This window comes from Rhea pennata, chromosome 7 (assembly GCF_028389875.1).
Source record: "Rhea pennata isolate bPtePen1 chromosome 7, bPtePen1.pri, whole genome shotgun sequence".
Lineage (NCBI taxonomy): Eukaryota > Metazoa > Chordata > Aves > Rheiformes > Rheidae > Rhea > Rhea pennata.
Genome location: NC_084669.1, coordinates 23,225,583 through 23,245,726, shown reverse-complemented (window position 1 = coordinate 23,245,726; position 20,144 = coordinate 23,225,583). Strand labels below are relative to the sequence as shown.

Below are 20,144 nucleotides of genomic sequence, written 5' to 3'. Positions count from 1 at the left end.
CAGGAAGGGAGTGATTTGAAGGAGGACTAACAGGATAGTTTTGTAGATGTTTTAGGTGTGTTTCCATCCTCTCTGGGGGAGAGAGCACAGCAGTGCTTGCTTGGAAATGCAACAAATGACTGGCATCAGCAACTATTGTGGCAGGATTTAATGGCGTGCTTAAAAACAGAAATGTTAAGATTATGCCAGGTGTAAAGATCCCTTAGAAGGGAGAGCTAGGGAGAAAGATGTACCACAGGAGGAGCAATAGCGATGTGGTATGGTCAAAGCGACATGTTAGGGGAAATGATGTGTTGCACTATCTTTCTGAATAGATACAAGCAGAAGAAAATTACTTTTTTTCAAGACCAGAAAAAGGATGTTTAAAATTTTGTTTATTTATTTATTTATTTTTAGTAATAAAGATGCAAAGTGAAGAGAGGAGCAAACGCATACGTAGGAAAGCTTTTTCAATATGACAGTTTTCCACTCCAGCAAGAGCCAAGCAATGTTAATCAGTTGCTTCTGGGAGTTGTCCCAGATGTGAGCTGTGATATGAGATAGCTGTGGCACACTGTTCTCTGCAAGAAACAAAGTCATTTCATCCATTCTTCAATTGCCTGATTTCAAGTTCTAATGTTTTGGATCATAGTAAGAGACTTTTAATTGATGTATTGGAATTCCACAAGTCATCTTTAGGTTTCTAAGGTATGTGGATCCATAAGAGTACAGGTATTGCTCTTCCTGCCCTAATCAATGGGACCTGGGTACTCGTCTATTGTGACTGAGAACTTGACAGGCCTGGGAAGAAGTAAGACTGTTAAAAAGACAGGAAAAAATCTTTCCTAGGTGAATGGAAAAAAAAAAAAAAAAAAAAAAACGTCACCCAACAGAGTACATCTTGGCTCAAACTCAGAACTGTATAGCTTCAAATGGAGTAACTTCAGTCCTGATCAAGCACAAATGTAACACTCTTTCCAGTTCAGCCATTTGATTGTGTGTGCACACGCACTGTGTATGTGTGCATATATGTTTGTATGTGTATGATTTTATTTTTTGCTTAATCAGGAGGGATACACAGAATCGCAGTCTGGATAGAATATTTTAATTTCCTCTCCTCTTACAGTTGTGTATAAGGAAGTCGTAGATGTTATAATGCTGGTTAAGCAATGGATGATGATAATGACAATGCAACTGAATGCTTGCATGATTTTAGTCATGGTACGGTATTTCTTTTTGATAAGCTTTTTTTTATTTTTTTATTTTGCTTTTCAAGATGTCAGAGGATTATTTTTTTGGGAGAGGGAGAGGACTTTTAAACATGATAATAATTGTTTTTTCCTTTCATTGCCTGCTGGTGCTGTGCATATGCACCTGTTTTTGTACCAAGCTGCTAATCTTCCTTGGACCATTCTCTTTTCCAACTCAGGAGTTCAAACCAAATGCAAGAGCCACGTTTCTTTGGCAACTAGTGAATTCTGGGGAAAAATAAGTTATATTGTAGGATGTAACAATGCTTAGAGATGAGAGCCTGGAGCATAACAAGTCACTATTGTTGTAACAGGATTTGGCATAGAGCGGATGTGTGCAATGCATGGCACGTATCCCTGCTGTTGTACTGCAGCTCTAAGGGGAAGGCTCCGTCCTGCAACGGGCCCCAAGAAAGTGCTGATGCAGGAGCTGCTGCATGATCCAGAGCCGGGGCTCAGGGAAGAAGCAAGTCAAAGAGACTGTTCAGGGTCGCTATAGTGGGAGACAGAGCCCACCGCAGCTATGGGGTGGGTATGCATAACCATTCCCTAGTGGTGCCCCTCTAAAAAAGATCACAAGAATATTAAAATCAAAAAAGCCAAATTTTATTTAAACAAGAACTAGAAATTTAGCCTTTTAAAAAAGGGAAAATTCAAAGGAACTGCGCAAGACAGAACAAAAACATGCTTGCACCAGCACTCCTGTTGCCTACTATGCATCTGCTTCACAGTCTATCAGTGACTTAGTGGTCCCAGATGTCTTAAGAAAGTTTTCTGCTATGCATAAGGCCAGCTCAGGCATCTCTTCTGCCTGCCATACCCAGCAGTTCTTCGAGTCCTGTCCTTTAAGCATCCATGGCTTCTTCCCAAGGGGGATGGAGATTTAGGTCTCTGCCCTTGGAGGCTTCACATTGTAGAGGTGCCCTCTTAGAGGATCGTGCACGTAGAAGCAAGAAAGTAAGTGTGACCATAGGCGATGCCATCCTGCGAGCCCGGCGCCCTGCAGCGTGCTGTGGAGCAGGAGCAGCAGCAGAGCTGTCCTCACCTCTTGGGTGTGATGTTTCCCCAAAGCTCCTCTCTGCTTTACCCTTCAAGGCTCATTCCCTGAAATACCCTGTACGATGTCTGTAGTTTCGCATGCAATTTTGTCCGCTGGCGCAGAATGGGGTTGGGAGAGTAACAGAAATAACTGTTTGCTTATCAGTAGAACACAACCCTGCAGTAACATTGAAATGGTTGAACTGCTACTGAAAGAAATAAAATTAAATCTCTAAAGTAAGCATCCTTTTTTTTTTTTTTTTTTTTTTCCCAGCTGAAATCCAGTTGTCTGAAGTTGAGCAAGGCTACTGTTTTCTCTAGTGACTTTTGCAGTGTTGAAATTTGCAGTGTTTAACATTTGTTGTAGGCTAGATACATTGCAGTGCTGTCAGGTCAGGCCTCCGTTTTGTATATACAAGCTTTTGTACATACTGTCAAGCTTGTTCTTCTTTCATTCTGTTTTAAAATAATCTAATTCCATGAGGGTGCTTTCCTCTCCAAACATACTGATTGGTTAAATGTATTTATAACTTGGCTGTGCCTCTACGGAATTCTGTTTCAGTTTTACATTTAACATTTAATTTGTTTTGGTTGCAGAGACAGGAACTTTTTTGGAAACTACCTCTTCGCAGTCTTTCTTTCTGCCACATGATCAATCCCCAAGTAAAGTGCAAATACACCTTTCATGATATATACCCCCTTTCTGGCAATTTCTTTCTTTTTTTTCTTCCTTTTTTACATAGGGAGCTTCTGGTGCCACTCAGTAATGTCATTTCGTCTTCAAGCAGAGAGAAAAATAAATCAAAGCTGTTGACATCATTAAAAAAAAAAAAAAAAAAAACAACAACACCCAACCAGTCTGTTCAGCTTGTATTATACTACATTTGCACTGCTTCTGCTTCTGTGACCGATTAGAGACAGAGCCTGCTTGTACTTAACAAGAGTCTCTTTCATGCTTTGTGGCTCTCTCCAGGCCACAGCAGGACACAAAATAATCCCTTTTGCATTCAGTAGTTTCACAGCATTTTTCTGATGAATATAAAATAAACTTTCTGAATGAAAGCATTAGTAATATCTTCATAAACCTGTTTTTGATACAAGGTAATTGTATCATCACTTCTTTTGATGCACTGAGTACCAACTTTTTTTTCCTAGCAATACACATGAAGAATGAGTGACACTGTCTTAGAATTAAGACTATAAAATCTGTATGGAAGGAGTTGTATATGATTTTATGAACAGTATATAATGAGTTGCCTAATACTAGGATCTCCCGAGGCTTATATAAGAAATCTTTGAAAATAAAGCTTTTAAAAATTATGTAAGAAATTTGACTTCAGACTTTGCATTCAGAGAGACCGGAGTTTTGGGAAAATTTGTATACAAACACTATGGCATCACCTTATTTTTAATTGAAAATGAAGGGTCTGTACATCAGGAAAATGGTTTATAGGGTTCAAGCTGCATTTCACCTAGGAAATTTTGCTCTGTGTACTCAACACATTTTACATAAAGTTTTAGTTTCTGGAATGTATTTCTGACAAATATGTTGTACATGAAAATCAAAGAAAACATCTTTCCCTGTTTTAACCTGGTACTCTAAATTTCATACAGTGAAATAAGTTGAAATGGATTTGAAATCTTTCTTTCCATCTGTTTGAGAAGTAGGTATTTTTTTCTCTATTCTCAAATTTTTATGCTAGTACATCTTTCAGAATGTCTTATACCAGCGTAAAAATGTTTGTTAGGACTGTAGGCAGTTTGGTTGAAATTGGCCCTTCGTTAGGAGAACGGTTGTGCTTTGACTGTCCCGTTACGGCTTTGTTTATAGAAGAAGGTGTGCGGTAAGAACTCTTAGGTGAGGTTCTAGTGACTGCTTATTTAAATAGAATAGCAGAGTTCAAGCAGAGTAGATTGTCCATTTGTAAGAGACTTCTCAGTGAAAGTAGAATTTCAGGTGCCATGTGTCACTGCATGTCCTGGTATGCAGGCAATCCTTTTCTGTATTTGCAGGAATCACTCTATGGCCTTGATTGTATTTAATAGTTAGCTTTGAGTTCAGGTCTGTGTGTTTTTCTCTGTGCGTTTGGTTGTCGATACCCACCCTTTAAAACACACGGAGCCACGTGACATGGGCGCTTGCTTTACGAGATCCTGCAGTGTGTTGGGCTGCAGTTGAGAGAGGCATGGTGTGTCCATGGCTGTCTGCTCAGCCAGCGGGGTCCCAATCAGCTAGGTCTGTCCCTGGGCTGCAGAACTGCAGAAGCCATAGAGGGGCCATGGCAGTGTATTACAAATGTTTTATTTGCTAGGAGAGATGAGAGACCTATCTGCAAATTTGAATGTAAAATTTTGAAGCTTGGTTATATCTGTCTGCTTCCTGTTTCCAAAAAAAACAAAAACAAAAAACAAACAAACAAAAACCCAAACCAAAAAACCCACCAAGCTAGGCCCCAGCTTGCACAGAGAATGTTTTCCTCTATAATTTGCCTAAATCCACTGGTCAGATGTTTTCTTCCGCTGGTCTCCTAGTTTTATGGAAAACAATAAAACAGACTTTGATTTCTGCTCCCTCTGCTTGCCTATTCCAGATTGTTTGTAAGGTATAGGGTATCACAGTATGTTTTCCTGACTTGTTTGTTTGTTTGTTTTACTCTTCCCATATGCTGTTAGCCACTGTTGGAGACAGGATGTTTTGATTCAGTAGACTTGCTCTTGTGTTATGTTCAAATGTTGTTCTTACTTAGGTTCTGAAGTTTTCCAGGGGGTTTTGCAGAAAAATACTTCTATATACAAAGCCAAATCAAGCAAAAATGAGTTTCCCTATTCATGTTAGTTCTATCAATTCTTCCAAACTAAATAGTAACAATCTCAAAACAGAGTTGAGATTAAGTGTTTATGCATGTATGCATACACTCATGATTCTATTGAAGTATTATTTATAGCTATAGAGCACAGATGACTGCTTTTAATTAAAAAAAAAAAAAGAGGGAAAAAAAAAGAAAAATTGCCATGTCATGGATGCTTGGTGCATGGTTTTATTTCCTTATGTAGAATTCTATATCTGTATAATGTTTTAAATTGCAGGAGCAGTCCTGCTTGTCAGCTGTACAGGGCAGAAGATAAGAATTTAGTTTTATTTAACACTGGGACCCAGTGTGGACATCCTTAACTACTCTTCTCTCTTTCTTTACACTGCTTATGCTTTTTCTGTGCAGGTTCCACTTTACTGCTTTAGTTTTACACCTTCGTATTAGTCTGGCAAGAACACTGATGTAACAAGCCATCTTGGTAAGTGGTAATGGTAGTATAAGCAAACACGAGATACAGTGTAAGAATAAGCTGTAAGTACTATTTTTCAGCTTTTGGCTCTCTAATATCAAAAATTATTCAGAGCCTAAGAGAAAATAAGAGGACACATTCCATAAATGAGGCTCTAGTGTCATTTTCAGGCACTATAGAGTACATTGTCTGGCCCCCAGTTGCTGATCAAGGAGATGGGAATCCCGTAGCTCTGCTTTACAGCTGCGCTCCCTGGGTGTGAGTTTTGGATAGCCAGAGGTGCCCAGTTTCACTGTGTGCCCGTGTTGAGGAAGCTGCATTCTGCCCTAGGTGTCTTGTTTGCCCTTGAGCACTACCTGGAGAGGACAGTGCGTCCTGGTGTTCAACTTAGAGATACTTAACACACCATCAGAAAGACTATTTTCCCCCTGTTGGCCGTCTGTCTGTTTGGTCAAAGTCTATCACTACTCTCACCGTTCTGCTGCCTTTGCTTGCTCTCAGCTGTCCTTCTTTGCAGTTGGGTACTGGTGGTGCTAGAGTTGATTTGTTTGTGTTCCTTGCCAAAACAAACATGTATGCAGATGTCTGTGTATTAAGACATTCAGTTGTTTCAAACATTACTCTTCTGGTTAATGAAGTGGAGGTACATGTGATGGTGTAATGTAAACAGCGTATGATTGAGGTGTTCTGCTTTAAGGAGGGAGAGGGATGTGAAGATTAGAAGCAGAGTTCATAGTTACAGCAAGGTAGCTGTTTCAGAAGAGGCTGAATATTCTGAAAAAAATGATGTCTTTTAGCAGCAAAAAAGTGGAAGGGTGGCAGCAAGATTTTAGGATTTAAAAATTGTCAGTCTTTAAGCCTTATGTTGTTGAATGCTACTGAATATTACTGAAGGCTTCCAGGTAGCTCTTCAGTCATTATTGGGGTAGAATTTGCAAGGCAACATAGGATATATTTGTTTTCTTGGGTCAGTAATATTACTTACTGAAGAAAGGAGAGATTGTGAATGGGCCTCTGCAGATGGGAGAGGAGAGGACCATGAAATCTTGTTGCTATAGCTGATAGCTGTAAAATGTAGAATTTTACTTTAGAAATGTTTGTTTATACCTCGAGATTGAATCGAGTACTGAATTCATCTTGAAGCTTTCCTTTGGAAAGCTTGGTGAAGGTTGGGAAGTAAGTAATGAGCTGCAGGAGGCTGTCTGGGCGTTCGCTAAAGCAGGGCTAGAATGCTCCATCTCGCCATATGGTTCACAGCTGCCCTATTCGTGTTTGCCTTGGTTTTCTGCGTTATGTAGCACTGAGTGGTAAGGTGGAGTGGAGATTGCTTTTGAGAACTTGCATAATATTTGAGGATGCCATATTTTTCCTTTTTATCCTAACTCCAAAAATTCCTTATGGAGTAGCATTAAAAACTGGTTTAACCCCTTCCTCATTCTGCATTTATGAAATGTTCATCACCAAACCCAGAAAAGATAGAGTTTTTTAAATACAGTCTTTCGAGAGTAAACTGAGATTTCATGTAGAAGGTAATACAAAATGTTGTAGTAACTGCTTCGGAAGTCCTCTTCCACCTAGGTGTTTTAAGCTACCTGCTTTTATTATCATGCAAGATTTAGAATTTTTTTAAATTTATTTCCATCTAGCTAAATTTTCGTCGTTCTGTAAAATCCTTCCCACTTCAACTATCAGAGCAAAGTTGCTGAGGTAACAAAATCTTCTGGATATATGTTTTATATCGGTATAACTGAAGGGTGAGCAAGCAGGTCCTGGAAGGCTTTGACCTAGGATGCCAACTGGTGGAGTTGTCTCCCTCTGATAACCTCCATGGTGAATACATGTACTGAAAGTTCCCATGATGCATGATATCAGGGGTTATTAGTACAGTGTTTTTGATATGAGTAAAGGTTTTATCTGGGGAGTGAAGTGTTTTTTTGCGATAAGCACCACACAAAGTAAATAATGTGGCCTTTACGTCTCTAGTAATGATCTCATCTCTCTGGCTTTTGTCTTCTCGAGAAGCCGCTGTTGTTCAGTTATTCAGCATTAGGCACTTGTAATTCGCGCTGTCTAATGAGAGATGCTTTCCTCCAGAAATTTTGAGGTCATCTTGCAGGTTAAGTTGTTAGATTTCATCAGGAAAGGCTGTAATGCTATTCCCTTTCAGATATTCAGAGCTGTGGGTTTCTTTTGTTGTTTTGTTTTGTTTTTTTTTTATTATTATTACCTACCTTTGAGTGGTTGTCATGTTGTATTAAAGCTATTGAGTAGATGGGTTTTTAACAACTTTTCCAATTATTTAAGAGACAACTGGATAGTTTGGGTCCACTTATCTGTGTTACAAAAATCTGTATCTGGCTATCCTAATTCTCTCTATTGTAGTTATATGGGATAAGTGACATACTTCTTCTCTATTTTAAATAGAAGTCTGTGTGAAATTAAGTTTGAACAGGAGACGAGTGTTCATCAGCTGACTTACTGCTTTGGAGAAGGACTGTAGAAGTGACAGCTAAGCCTTTGCTAACCCCCAGAAGCATCTGCAAGCAGTTGGGAAGCATCCTAGAATGATTCTCTTGGAGCTGGAGTAGGTGGAAATTTCCAGCCCGCCACCATCACTGAACCTTCTGGAGTTCAAAACCAATGGCTTTCTGCTGTGTTTTTACTGTGAGAGATGCTCTTTAAAAAGACTTGGCTGGCTGTCAAGCTTAAAATCAAATGGTTCAGATTAGATAAGTCTTCACAGTATTTCATTAGACTGTTTTAAGACACAGTTTACTGTAGTTTTGTAATATGTACGTGAGCATTTGGGTTGAAGAAGTTAAAGAAATGCAGCCTGCTATAAAGAATGAACAAACTTCATGTAGTATAAAGCTGCTTGACCTCTGCAGCTTGCAGAGTCTTGCTTTTGTGTGATTCTGCAGGACATTGTCTCCCCACAGCCCTTTTTGGTCTGAGCAGTTAGCAGGAACATAGTGGATTTTTTTACGGGTTATTTGCTTGTTTGGAAAGTCAATATAAAACATTCTTTCTTCATAAAAAATGTACTCAGAGTTTCTCTCTCTCTGAACACTGTTAAAAGCAATAAGTTGTTTACTAGTTCAGAAATGCCAGTGTTGCCACTTAAAGGAGCTGTATTCCCCAAAAGCTCTTTGTCCCCTTCAGTGTCCTGCTTACAGTTTTTTATAGAGGTTTGTAGGCTGTATAAATACAAGTGGTAGTGATAGAAATTACTGCAGTTTTAGTCGAGGACACATGTTAGCCTGGTTTACTCACTGTTCTGTCTAGTCCCTTCAGTATTCGTTTCCATTATCTTGAGATAGTCTCTTGTAGAAAGGGCCTTCCTTGTCTCTTCTGTGAAACCTGGAGGCATCTGCATGGCTTGTCATACCTGTAGGCTGTAAAGGAGTCCAGCTGTGGATTTGGGGAATGCTTTTCTTCAGTCTTTACCCCGAGATCATTCTGATGATATTCATTAGCAGCTTTTAAGCTAACATTTGGATAAATGCCTTGCCTTTGATAAGTGGAAATGTTTGCCTGGTGTCTAAAAGATAATTTATCATAATTTAGACAAATACTGCATTTATTCTCTTACATGGTTCTGGGGTGTTAGCCTTGTGTTGTTGCTGCTCAGAGCTTTGTCATATTTTTACAGCATTTTACCAATCAGGAATTTTGCCATACGAGAAAGAAAAATAAGTAAGGTTAGTACAATCCTGTTGTAGACATCAGTGGAGCTGTCAAATATTGCCGAGTCCATGTTCTACTTGGTAAACAGAAGGTAGCACTGGGCCTGATAATGAAGGTATTGAAGAGAAGACTGAAATGAAAAACAAATGCAAGCTTGACGGCAAAAGCATCACAGGTTTTCTTTCCTCCTCTTCTCAACATAGCAATCATGTCTGACAAAAGGCATACATAAAGCATTTTCCTTATCACGAAAACTTTTCCTGGAGAAAGAAACGAATGGAAATAATTGTAGCTTTTGTTAGTATCCTCTAGGTGCACAACGAAGTCTGCCCAATATTTCTAGCTAAAGGGTGATGATGATCCCCCAAAGGTGAGGTGTTCTTAGAAAGTTGTATTCCCTTCTTTGGCAGTGAAGTAGCTGATTTTGGTTAAGGATATTGACTTTAAGATCTCTACCCTGTTCACAGTCTTTCTGTCTCTGTCCATCTTTCTTTCCTACATTGAAGTGTTTAATTCGTTCTGCGTTTTGAAAGTGTCCTCACAAATAGAAATCACTAAATATAAACAGATTCAGGACCTCTGCTCTTATTTAATAATGTGATAACAAACCTAAATGGTCTTTCAGCTATACTTTGTGATAGATATAAGCAGCTCCTTTCTGAATGTGACTCTTTTTTAATTCAGTCGTGTTCCTGGAATAGTTCCTCAAGTAATAGCCTAAAATGTGTGGAGAGACAGGAAACTGAAATAAGAGGGGGGAGCATTACAATTTTTTCCCTTAAAATGAACAGTAATAGTGTGACCTCATCAGATAAAGAAGGATGCTACTTGAAATACTAAGTTTGTTGGTATGGGCTGGCATGTTTCTTCAGGCCAGAGATACAAGGTGAGCCATGGCTTTACTCAGGGAATGGACCACCGAGGATGCGGTGGGAGAGGTGCCCTTCGGATGCTCTTCCTTGGTCCGTCCAGCTGGTCTCCATAGCTGGAAGTGCTGCCACCATCAGATCACTGTTGACAAACAGCGAGAAGGCTAGATTAATTTGAGGAAAGGTCTAGAACTCTGAATTTTCACTTATTGTATCTCTTTATTGTATGTTCTTTGCATATTTCTTCATAATAAGAAGAATAATAAAGAATGTATAATCTGCAATTTTTCAGGGATATAGTTAGCTGTTTTTGAGTTAGCTCTTTAATCATGCTGACTACATTAATTTTTGTACCTTATTCCAGTGGATAGTATTCTTGATAGAATAAAATTCAAGTACATTAAAACTTCTTAGGCTATCTGCCTCAGTTGGCTGTGTCTCTAAGGTAGTGTTTTGAGCAACAAACCAGGAACATTTTTTATTTTCTGTGAGAACAGTTTTGTCAAGTGTGGTAATGCTGTTCTTTCCTTTAAAACTCAGTTTCCTGGAGTCTTACAAGATGGCACTAGGACATACTGTAGCTACAGCTTTTGAATTGGTCATCTGATTTTTTGGCTTAATTTTGTTTTTGTTGGTTTTAAGATATGAGAGTTGCATGGAGCTGCTATTGTTGTGATCTAATATTGAAATATTGTGCAAGACTGGGAAATCCCATCAGCAATTAAATCGTAGGGGTTTTCTTTACAAAGCTGTTGCCTTTTATGTATTCTTAATAGGGGAACAGTCTTGCAAGAACTTCTTTAATCGGAAATAATACATGAAAATATTTTTTACTCACTTCACTATGTAATTCTCTAGAGTTTGTGATGTATAGCATCCAAGTGTTATTGTGACTTCATTTCAGGAAGTAAATCTGTTTTTCTTTTCTTTAGTTTTGTCATTGGGGCTGTTTAGCCACAATACCTGGGAGAAATGGCGTGTTTGGGGAACACCTGCTGAAAGGCTTTCACAGCAGTACCCTTCTTGTTCCATTACCAGTCACTGTTATTGTTTGTAATTGTATTTTGTGTGCTCGTGTGTATGTTTTATAAGATTGTATAATCATAAAATACATAAGGGTTAGCTTTTTTCCTGCTGGTGGTTCTGCCAGAGGTGGTGAAAGCAAAGCAGATAATTGTAATAATGATTGTTATTTTTTACATAGATCTTTTTTTCCTTTTGTTTTCTCTTTTTTTGTGATTCTTACGGTAGAACAGAGTGTCTAAGTGGTTCCATACATAATCTGTGTGAATATTGTCTTACATATATATTTCAAATTAATTAGAATTCCATTTTGTAGTTATTGTATAATGGTTAGTGCTTGATGAAGTAAAAAAACTGATATTTATTTCCAGGAATCTGCTTTCTATTATAACCAGTTATTGATCAGAATAAATATTTTTTTGCTTATTCTCTTAATTCTGTGAAGGTTGTATGGCTAAATGACTTACTCTTGTGCAGAAGCATAGAGAATGTAGGATAAATAAGTTGGTGCTGCTAGACCTGTGTAGATCCAGTAATGGTAGTCCTGCAGGGCACCTGGCCATCCTGCCACTGTCTTACTGTGATGGTGTGCAAAATGCAAAGCCTCCAATTAAATTCTGATCTCAAGACAACAGAAATCAACAGACAAATGTATTAACTTTATTTTTTTCAAGCCAAGCTGTCCCAGTTAATAGAGACACTCTTTTGAGGGCAGAATCTTGTTCTGAATTTAAATACACACTTGGTGCTGCTCACATCTGTTTATCTTTGGGCATGTTTTGGATTGTATTTTCTGTGTTTTCATAGATGCTGTGGAAAGGAGAAGAAAAGGCCTTTCTTTGTGAGTTACAACCCTGAGTGTTTGCCTCAGCTCATTCCAAATTGCATTCTGCTCTCTTGCTGCCCAAGCCTGGCTGCTGCACCTATTGCAAGTAGTGTTGGTTTACAGGGAGCCTTAAATTGCTGCTTGAAACTAAATTACCTCACACAGTATGTTTGACTCGTGGCTCATTAAGGGTTTGAGCAAGGAGAGGGGGTGGAGGCTGAAGCTGCTTTGAAATGAATCCTGTATATGTTCAGCGCTCAGGAATGTTGCACGACTGGCATGATAATGCTCTGTGTCGGCAGGCTTGCAAGCGCATCTGAAATTCGTGTGTGGTGCACTGGGAACCAAGTATTCATCTGTAAATAGAGATTTGCCTGCCTCGTAGCAATGCTGAGACTTCATTAATACTTGCAGAATGCATTTAATAGAAGTGCAAAAAAAATTACTAAAAGAGAATGGGTTTGGCTGCTGTAACACATTCTTAGATGCAGGGGAAATTCTGTCTATATTTTGGCAGAAGGTGAAGAATTTATAATTGTGAGGAGGGTGAATAACCTGCCTTCACAAATTCGCAGAATATCTTTGTTTGGAATTATTCTTTGAGTTACTTTTTGCTGATATGTGGATTCTACCTGTATGTATTTTGTAGTGAATTCCTGTTGCAATTGCTTCTTCAGAACAGGAGTAGTATCTTCTTGTTCAGGCCAGTCATAATAGATATTTTCAATTGTTATTTTGTCTACCAATAATGAGATAATCCGAAATGTCATTGGGAATGAGAAAATATTATGTAATTGTCTGTAAAGCAAAGATAGATGAGCTACTCTTGCAAGAACCCTTTTTTTTTTTTTTTTTTTTTTTTTAATTTTGCCATAAATTCCTGGAGTTCCTGTTTCTATAGGACTCTTGCCACTGTTCACCCTAGATGGGTAAAATTGGAATTTGTTAGACGAAATTCTTTTTTACATTTCCTGTAAAATGAGGGCAAAAGTGAATAATAAAGTTCACTTGTGATTAGAAGAGCCATTCTTCTGAATTATTGGTTTGGTTTCTTCAGAAGCATCAATGTATTTTGGAAGAAGTTATACCTTCCCTGTGCCTAGATTAAGTAATTTTTGATACAGACAAGCACCTTCTCTGGTGAAGAAAATTTGGAAATTATTTTGTTGTGATGAAAGCTCTGGGCTTCTAAGTCAGTGGAGAAACATGTAACTTGCCCTTCGCAGTGTTCCAAATTCAGAGCTGCTGCAAAATTCCAGTTAGAGGATGGACAATTAATATAGTGACATGCATTCATGGAATTACAAAGCCTGCTACTATTTTTCAGATTAGCAGGAGATCTTGAAGAAATTTATGCTGAAGTGAAATTATGCTTTGTACTTCAAGATTGCAAAGGATGTATAAGAAAACTGGCATGAAGTTCATGCAAATATTATTTGTGAGTTTGAGTAGTGGGATTTTTTTTGTTGTTTTTAAATCAGAATGCCTTCTTAACCCTTCCAACAGATTTCAGCCCTCTAACATATTTGTTCTCAGAACTCTGTTTTCTTTTGCTTGTTATTCGTTTTTTTGGGTGGGGGAAGATTTATAATTTTTGCTTTGTCTTGGAGATTCTGTGTATTGTGGGAGGTGAGGCAACACTGGTCTTGGCAGAACACCACAAAACCAAGAGAGTAATTAAATGACGCAAGCCTTTGATTATTTTTCTCTCTCTCAAGCTTTCTGGCACAGCTGGGCATTCCAATTGCAAAAGAAGGATCAGGAGAAGAAACTTCTGAAGATTGCACGCAGAACTAGAAGAACTGTATCAGAGACGCTTTGCTGTTTTAAAGCTCTTCGCTCTCAAGTTCTGGAGTTGCTTCCCTTTCCCTGAGAGGGTAATGCCTTTTTCATCACCCGAGATAGAAGCGACTGAATGGGAGCCGCAAAGGTTTTATTTTGGGCTCAGTTTCTCTGCTAACTAATTGGATTTTCTCCATCTTCTGCAGGAAGATTATAAAAGGATTAGAAAAGGTGGTTTTTTTGGTTTTTTTTTTTTTGTTTTTTTTTTTTAATTGGAGGCAGAAGGAGGTGTAGGGAGTGCAGGTAGCTGTTGTTTTTCCCTCCTCTTGGTCCTGGGACCAGTGACTTGCCATTTCTTCCCTGAAGTCACTGCCTGTTTGGAAAAGGGAGAAATACCATAACAGATGATCTTGTAAGACCATGGATTCCTTCCCTCTGCAAACTTTGTATGTGGCTGCTTGTAAAGGAGGTTTTTGTACACACAAACATCAGATGAAGAATAGCATCCTAGGCTGGATTTAAAAGAAACAAACTGCTTGTGTCCTGATGAAAGGATAAATTTTGTTTAAACTGTAATTGAAAGACGAGTGGATGTTGTTTCTGCTTTCAACTTTGATGAAAGAAGGGAAGGGCCTGATCCGCTAAAATACTCTGCCGACCAAAACCTGCGTGTTCTACAGCTAAAATTGGAAAATGTCTTGGAAAAAAAACTATTTTTCTGTAGGTCGGGGGAATGTACAGGGTATGTTTACTCCACGAAATACAACCTCGATAGCCCCCAGTAAAGGTCTCAGCAACGAACCAGGACAGAACAGTTGCTTCCTGAATAGCGCATTACAGGTAAGAGCACAGAATGTAAAATGTTTCTGTCTTTGTCATCTTTTTCTGTCTATTGCAATATTTTCTTAAGCTGCGCATAAGCCAGGCTTGACTACAAAACTGTGTGCAAGACTCAATAGAATAAAGCTACATTTGGAAATGCAGGTTAGTTGTGTTACAGAATGGAGCTGAAATCCTGAGCTGCTTTAGTTGGAGTTATGTTAAAGGACAAGTGTCTACTTTTTTGTGTTACTGTAACTGATAGCTAAAGGGCAAAAAATAACATTTTTCAGTTTTTCATGGTGAAACTGGCAACTTTTGAATAGTTACCATTTAATGTACTTTAATTTTTTTCTACTTGTGTGAACTTTTAATATGTCATGTACAGATAAAAATATATCCATTTTAAATACAAGAACTATTTTAAAATAGTAAAACACTTACAGCTTGCAGTACGTCTACTACTTAAAGTAAATTTAAGTAAGGTATGCAGCAGCATACCTTACACGAAGGTGAAAGCGTTGGAACCCGACCTTCATGTACTGTTCTGTATTAACTGTTTACTTCTAAATGTCAAGAGAGAGAGGATATCAATGATATTTGTAGTCAAAGCTGAATTAAAAAAAACAAGATGCTAATCGTATATCTAAAAATATGCATTTCTGTATTTTTCATCTTAAAATTTTTAATATTAAATGTTAATCTGATAGGCTCTTGACTGTTTGCTGTTCCTTAATACTAAATATTTCTTTAAAAAAAAAAAAAAAAAAAGTTTTGGGAAAAAAGTTCATTTACTTGATTGAATACTCAATACATGTATTTTTTTTGAATACAATTTTACATGACATTTATGCTCTGCATTTCACTCGTTTACAAACTGTTACAGCTGGAAGCACTTTGTGAAACAGTGCAAATGTTTTTCAGAATGCTTTTTTCTGGACAGTTGTTTTGGACAAATTAATCAGAAATAAAATGTTGAGGCCCTCTGTTTCTGTGAAGGAAGCATTTAGTGGGATGTCAGGCTGACCATTCCGGTTCTCTCTGGAACCTGGCACAGTGCAATTTAGGTCAGGGTTTTTTTCAATGCAGTTTGCTGCCTTACCAAAGGCTGGTGGGTACTGAGGGCTGCACATTGCAGGGAAGTCCTGTTATTGTTAGTTGAAGCTGAATTAGGTAGCAATAAGTGTATATAGATATAAATAGCTGATTGTAAAACACCTCAGAGGTCAGTATTATTGCTATTTTGTAGATGAAGCTACAGATACAAATTTAAATAACTTACTGAGGTTGCACAGATTCAGTGGTAAAGCTAGGAAGAAAACTTGGCACTATGAGAGCCAGCTTTGCCTCTGTTGCTTGCTCAGTGTAGGCTGTCCTTTTTTTTTGCGTGTTATGATGTTTAGCACAATACCTATCCTGAGATGAAAGAATAACTGTCCACGCTGGCTAGGGTTAGAAATCTGCCACTTATCCGTGGTATGTAAATGTACTTCTAATAGTGTCATGCGTGGTGGATTTCAGGATTTGGCTGGTTTCACTTGCAAGAGCTTGTTGAGGTATGTGCTACTGCCGATCCGGTCGAAAGGCTGGAGCTGCCGACGAGACGGATCCGCGTCCCAGTGCCTTGGGCTCTGGGTCCCTGTGGGTGTCTCTGACAGAAGGGCTCAGGTTCGCGGTGTGGCCACACGGCCACGTGTCGCGGCACGAGTGTGCGTGAGCAGTTGCGGCAAGTGCTGTTGGAGCTGGCACTGCTGCACAGAAAAAGAACCGTGCTTTTCATCTGAAAGCTTGCAGAGAGAAGTTCAAAGGGAGGTCTTGTTGTAAGTTAATGTGTATGAATGCTACAGTTCTTGAAGAGGAAAGATGAAAATGTCAACTTGTGATTGGATAAAAGGCATACTTTATTAAAAGTGATTTCATTGACTTTAATGTACTTCTGCAGTTATTTAGCGTGTGTAATTCTAGTCAAAAGTGTATGCGATATTTTATTCTATAAATTCATAAAATAAGTTGTACTTTTTTGTGTGTTGCAGGTTCTCTGGCACTTGGACATTTTTCGCCGCAGTTTCCGACAAATCACAACACACAAATGTATGGGTGATTCTTGCATCTTCTGTGCTCTCAAGGTAAAAAAAAATAAATAAATAAACAGAAAAGATTGGGCAAACAGAAATATTTCCAATATTTAACTAATTAAACTTGCATGTGGAAATTGATAACAGCAAAGGTATATCTGATTATATACCACCTGCAGACCCTTTTAGATAGTACTGTCTTTTCAGTATGATCATCCAATAAATTACGAAAGTATTTTATGCAAAACTTCAGATAAAAGGAGTCTCATCAATTGAGTGTGTGTCACTGTGAGCCTCTGTTGTCTGAAAGATTAGTTCAGCCACTGAAGTGTCGTTTTTCTTTGTTTCCGGTGGTGTGGAGTTTTTCTTTCTTTTTCTTTTGGTTTATATATTTATGTGTTCCATATAAAGTCAGTATGTTGTTCAGATTTTACCTTAAGAGCTGCTTTTATTGTCAGCACGTCAACTTTAAGCCTTTCTGTTCAAAACTTGATTATGTAAGACTAGGAGGTATTTTGCACTGTAAATATTGATGTCTGCATTAAACGAACTGCTCTTTGTGGCGTCTGTTTTAGCGAATACCAGATACAATAACTAGCTGTCATAGATATTGCCTGGACAGAAAGAGCTAGATGCTGGCTTACCTCTGATTCTGGGCTGACTTCATGTATTTAGATAAATGCATTTATCTCCTTCCAGTAATTTTCAGTGCCTGTTTTTTGTGCCTTCCTCTTTAAATTCTTCTGCTGCAAACCCACAGCTCCATCTAATCTGGTGGGAGAAACAGACGTGATCCAAACCTGCTGAAAATACTGGCTTTAAATCTACCTCAGCAGTTATTTTTTTTTCTTTTTTCCTCTGTGATACTGGAACTGAGGCATTTTCTTTGATCACAAATGGGTTGTAAAATCTAAGCAAAATATTCAAATGCATTGTGGGGGAATTTATTGTGCTATGCTTTCTATGTGCAGTAATAAAAAAGACAGACAGCATGTTTTATAAATATGGCAAAATAAAGAGGGAGAGTGCAAGGATTAAATTAACATCTGAAGACAATATTTATAGTATACTAGCTGTCTTGCTACTGTTAAGTGACTTTAAGGTGCTTTGGCGGAGACAGGCTTGAAATGAAAGCTATCTAGTGAGTATTTGGACCCTCACTGAGGGATCTTTCCTTGCAAAAGAAGAGCAAAGACGAGACTATTAAGATAAGATGTGAAAGAAGGTAAGTAATTCCCTTCTGAAGAGGAAGCTATGAAGGCATATCTGTTGAAATGATGAGACAGGGTGGTTTTTACGGCAGTATTGTCAAGGATATTACAATAGTTTAGGAGTAAGATAGCACAGCCTAAGTGAGAAATAAATCTATGGAGACAAAGGAAAGATGGAATATAATCCTTTCTTTCCTGTATAAGAAGTGGCAGGACTTAGGATCTGATTTGAGTTCATTGAGTTCAGTGGGGTAAATGAGTTGAAAGTAATTCTTAGATCATGCCCTTGAGTATCACAAGATGATTGCTGCATTTACCTTGTTTGGTAAATGAGAAGAAGAGGACCGAGAGAAAAGGATTTGGGAAATTATTGTGAAAATAAGTTTGGGATGTTTTAGGGTTTAACCTAGCAGCAAGGTATGGCAAGAAGATTCCAGGAGGTCGGACAGGTCCTGCCATTTGAATGAAAGTAGATTGTATTCTGAGACAGAGTTGTGAAGTTTTACTTTAAAGATAATGTTTGAAAACTTGTTTTGAATGACAGTACTTGAAAAGGAGGGAGGAGGAATGAAAAGGGAGAGGATGAAACTTTGTGGAAATAGTAGTGAAAAGCAGACTGCATAAAGATGCATCTGGATTAGCAGTACTAGAATGAAAGCACTACAATAAGACCAGAAGATGACAGGATCTTTGGAGTAGGTGCGCTAAAAGCAGGCATTGAGTCAAAGAGGACGAGAATATTTGGTTTAGTTAATAAAATCCTTGCTTTTGATGTCTTAGTGAAGTGGGCAATATGTTATTTTAAACTTGTAAGTGACAGGTAGAGTGGCAGAATTCACAAATTTTATGCCTGCAGCCATATGTTCACTTTTAAATCATGTAGCTCTTGAAAAATTGCTTTGTCCTCTTGCTCCCGAGGATTTTTGAGGGTGTTTTTTTTGATTTGCTTCCTACCTGAAGTTTTTACTAATGCCATATTTAACCAGAAGGTGCTACAGTCCATAGTTTTCAACAGTGCTGTTGCATTGCACCAGATCCTTCAAGTTCTTTTCATAATTCAAAAAACTTGCATCTAGTTGTGCACAGAATTCCTATACCTTGCAAAACAAAGTGTGTACAATAAAAAATTCTCAGGTAATGCATAAAGAAGCTAAGAATCATCTGGAGAAGTGTTTCTGAATATAGGCAGTAACCAGTAAGTAAATGAAGTAAATAAATAAATTCCAACTGGCTTTAATCGAAGCCATAGTTAGTGTTTTCACTATCTGCAGTCTTCTTCATGGGAAATTTCAGTGTGTTCTATCCAAGTCTATTCCAGAACCTCTAGAAAGTTTTTAGACATCTATTGTCAAATTATGTAAGAGCAAAAAAAGTATGTAGAAGTCATAAGACTGTTTCAATCCTGATTCCTTTATGCTTGTTAACTTCAGATAAAGGATCTCACAGCTCTAAGTTTTTCTCTGGCTGATGCAATGACCAGTTTCCACCTTTATTAATTTATGGGAAATACTGGTTCATATACGTAAATATTTGAGAATTTTCCCCATTTCCATGTTCTTATCAAGTAAAATATTATTATAAAAATGTGTAATAAAGGATGTCAATTACCTCTGAGTGAAATTGAGAGTGCATTCCCACCCCCCCCCAAAAAAAAAAAAGTAATTGCATACAGCTGAAAAGGTGAGAATACCAAGTCATAAAAGTATTCACAGGGAATAACTCCCAACTGTGGTGATATTCATCTTCATAAATTCCTTTAGCAGGCAACAGAGGAGAGAGGAAAGGAGGGGGAAAAAAAAAGTTGTTGAAGATAAGTTATTCTCTCAGTTGCCCTGGGGTGGGTCAGTGGTTCTGAAACTGCTCTTTTCTGTTTCTTTAAGTATTTGTTAATAAATATACTATACAAGTATATAAACTTGTGTAAGACACGAGGGATGATGTGCTTAATACACACCCATTACCGCAGACATCACCAGGAGCATGTTTCGTGCTCCAGTGCAGCAGGGTAATCTGTTCCCTTCCCTGTTCATTCTCCCCCATCTGCTCTGCAAGCCCGTAACGCTTGTCCTGCCAGGGTAATACCTAGCTTAGCCTTAGGCTTTGCCAAGATGAGGGAGAAGACTTGGCTGGAGCCAGTGGGGATCCAAGAATTAGGAGTTTTCTATCAAACAAAAATCTCCTGTTAGGGTCTGGGAAGAGGTAATTACCCTTGTGTGCTGTCAGGTGAGTCTGCCAGAGATGCCCGTCCAGACCAAGCCAGGATGAGGCAAGAAGGTTTTTACTCTTCTTCCAAAACCTGCCAG

At 38.3% G+C, this 20,144-nt stretch overlaps 1 protein-coding gene across 5 annotated transcripts in view; it reads left to right on the top strand.

Moving 5' to 3' along the window:
• USP54 (ubiquitin specific peptidase 54) overlaps positions 1 to 20,144 on the top strand; it is an 80,890-nt gene that overhangs the window by 11,770 nt on the left and 48,976 nt on the right. For 3 of the 5 annotated variants that reach the window (XM_062579578.1, XM_062579575.1, XM_062579579.1), the window contains exons 3-5: positions 11,936 to 11,969; positions 13,673 to 14,576; positions 16,589 to 16,681. In XM_062579578.1, coding sequence (XP_062435562.1) covers positions 14,430 to 14,576; positions 16,589 to 16,681 — 240 coding nt within the window. In that variant the 5' untranslated portion in view covers positions 11,936 to 11,969; positions 13,673 to 14,429. Of the gene's footprint in view, positions 1 to 11,935; positions 11,970 to 13,281; positions 13,393 to 13,672; positions 14,577 to 16,588; positions 16,682 to 20,144 lie in introns of all 5 variants that reach the window. The other 2 variants (XM_062579576.1, XM_062579577.1) reach the window with 2 other exon arrangements.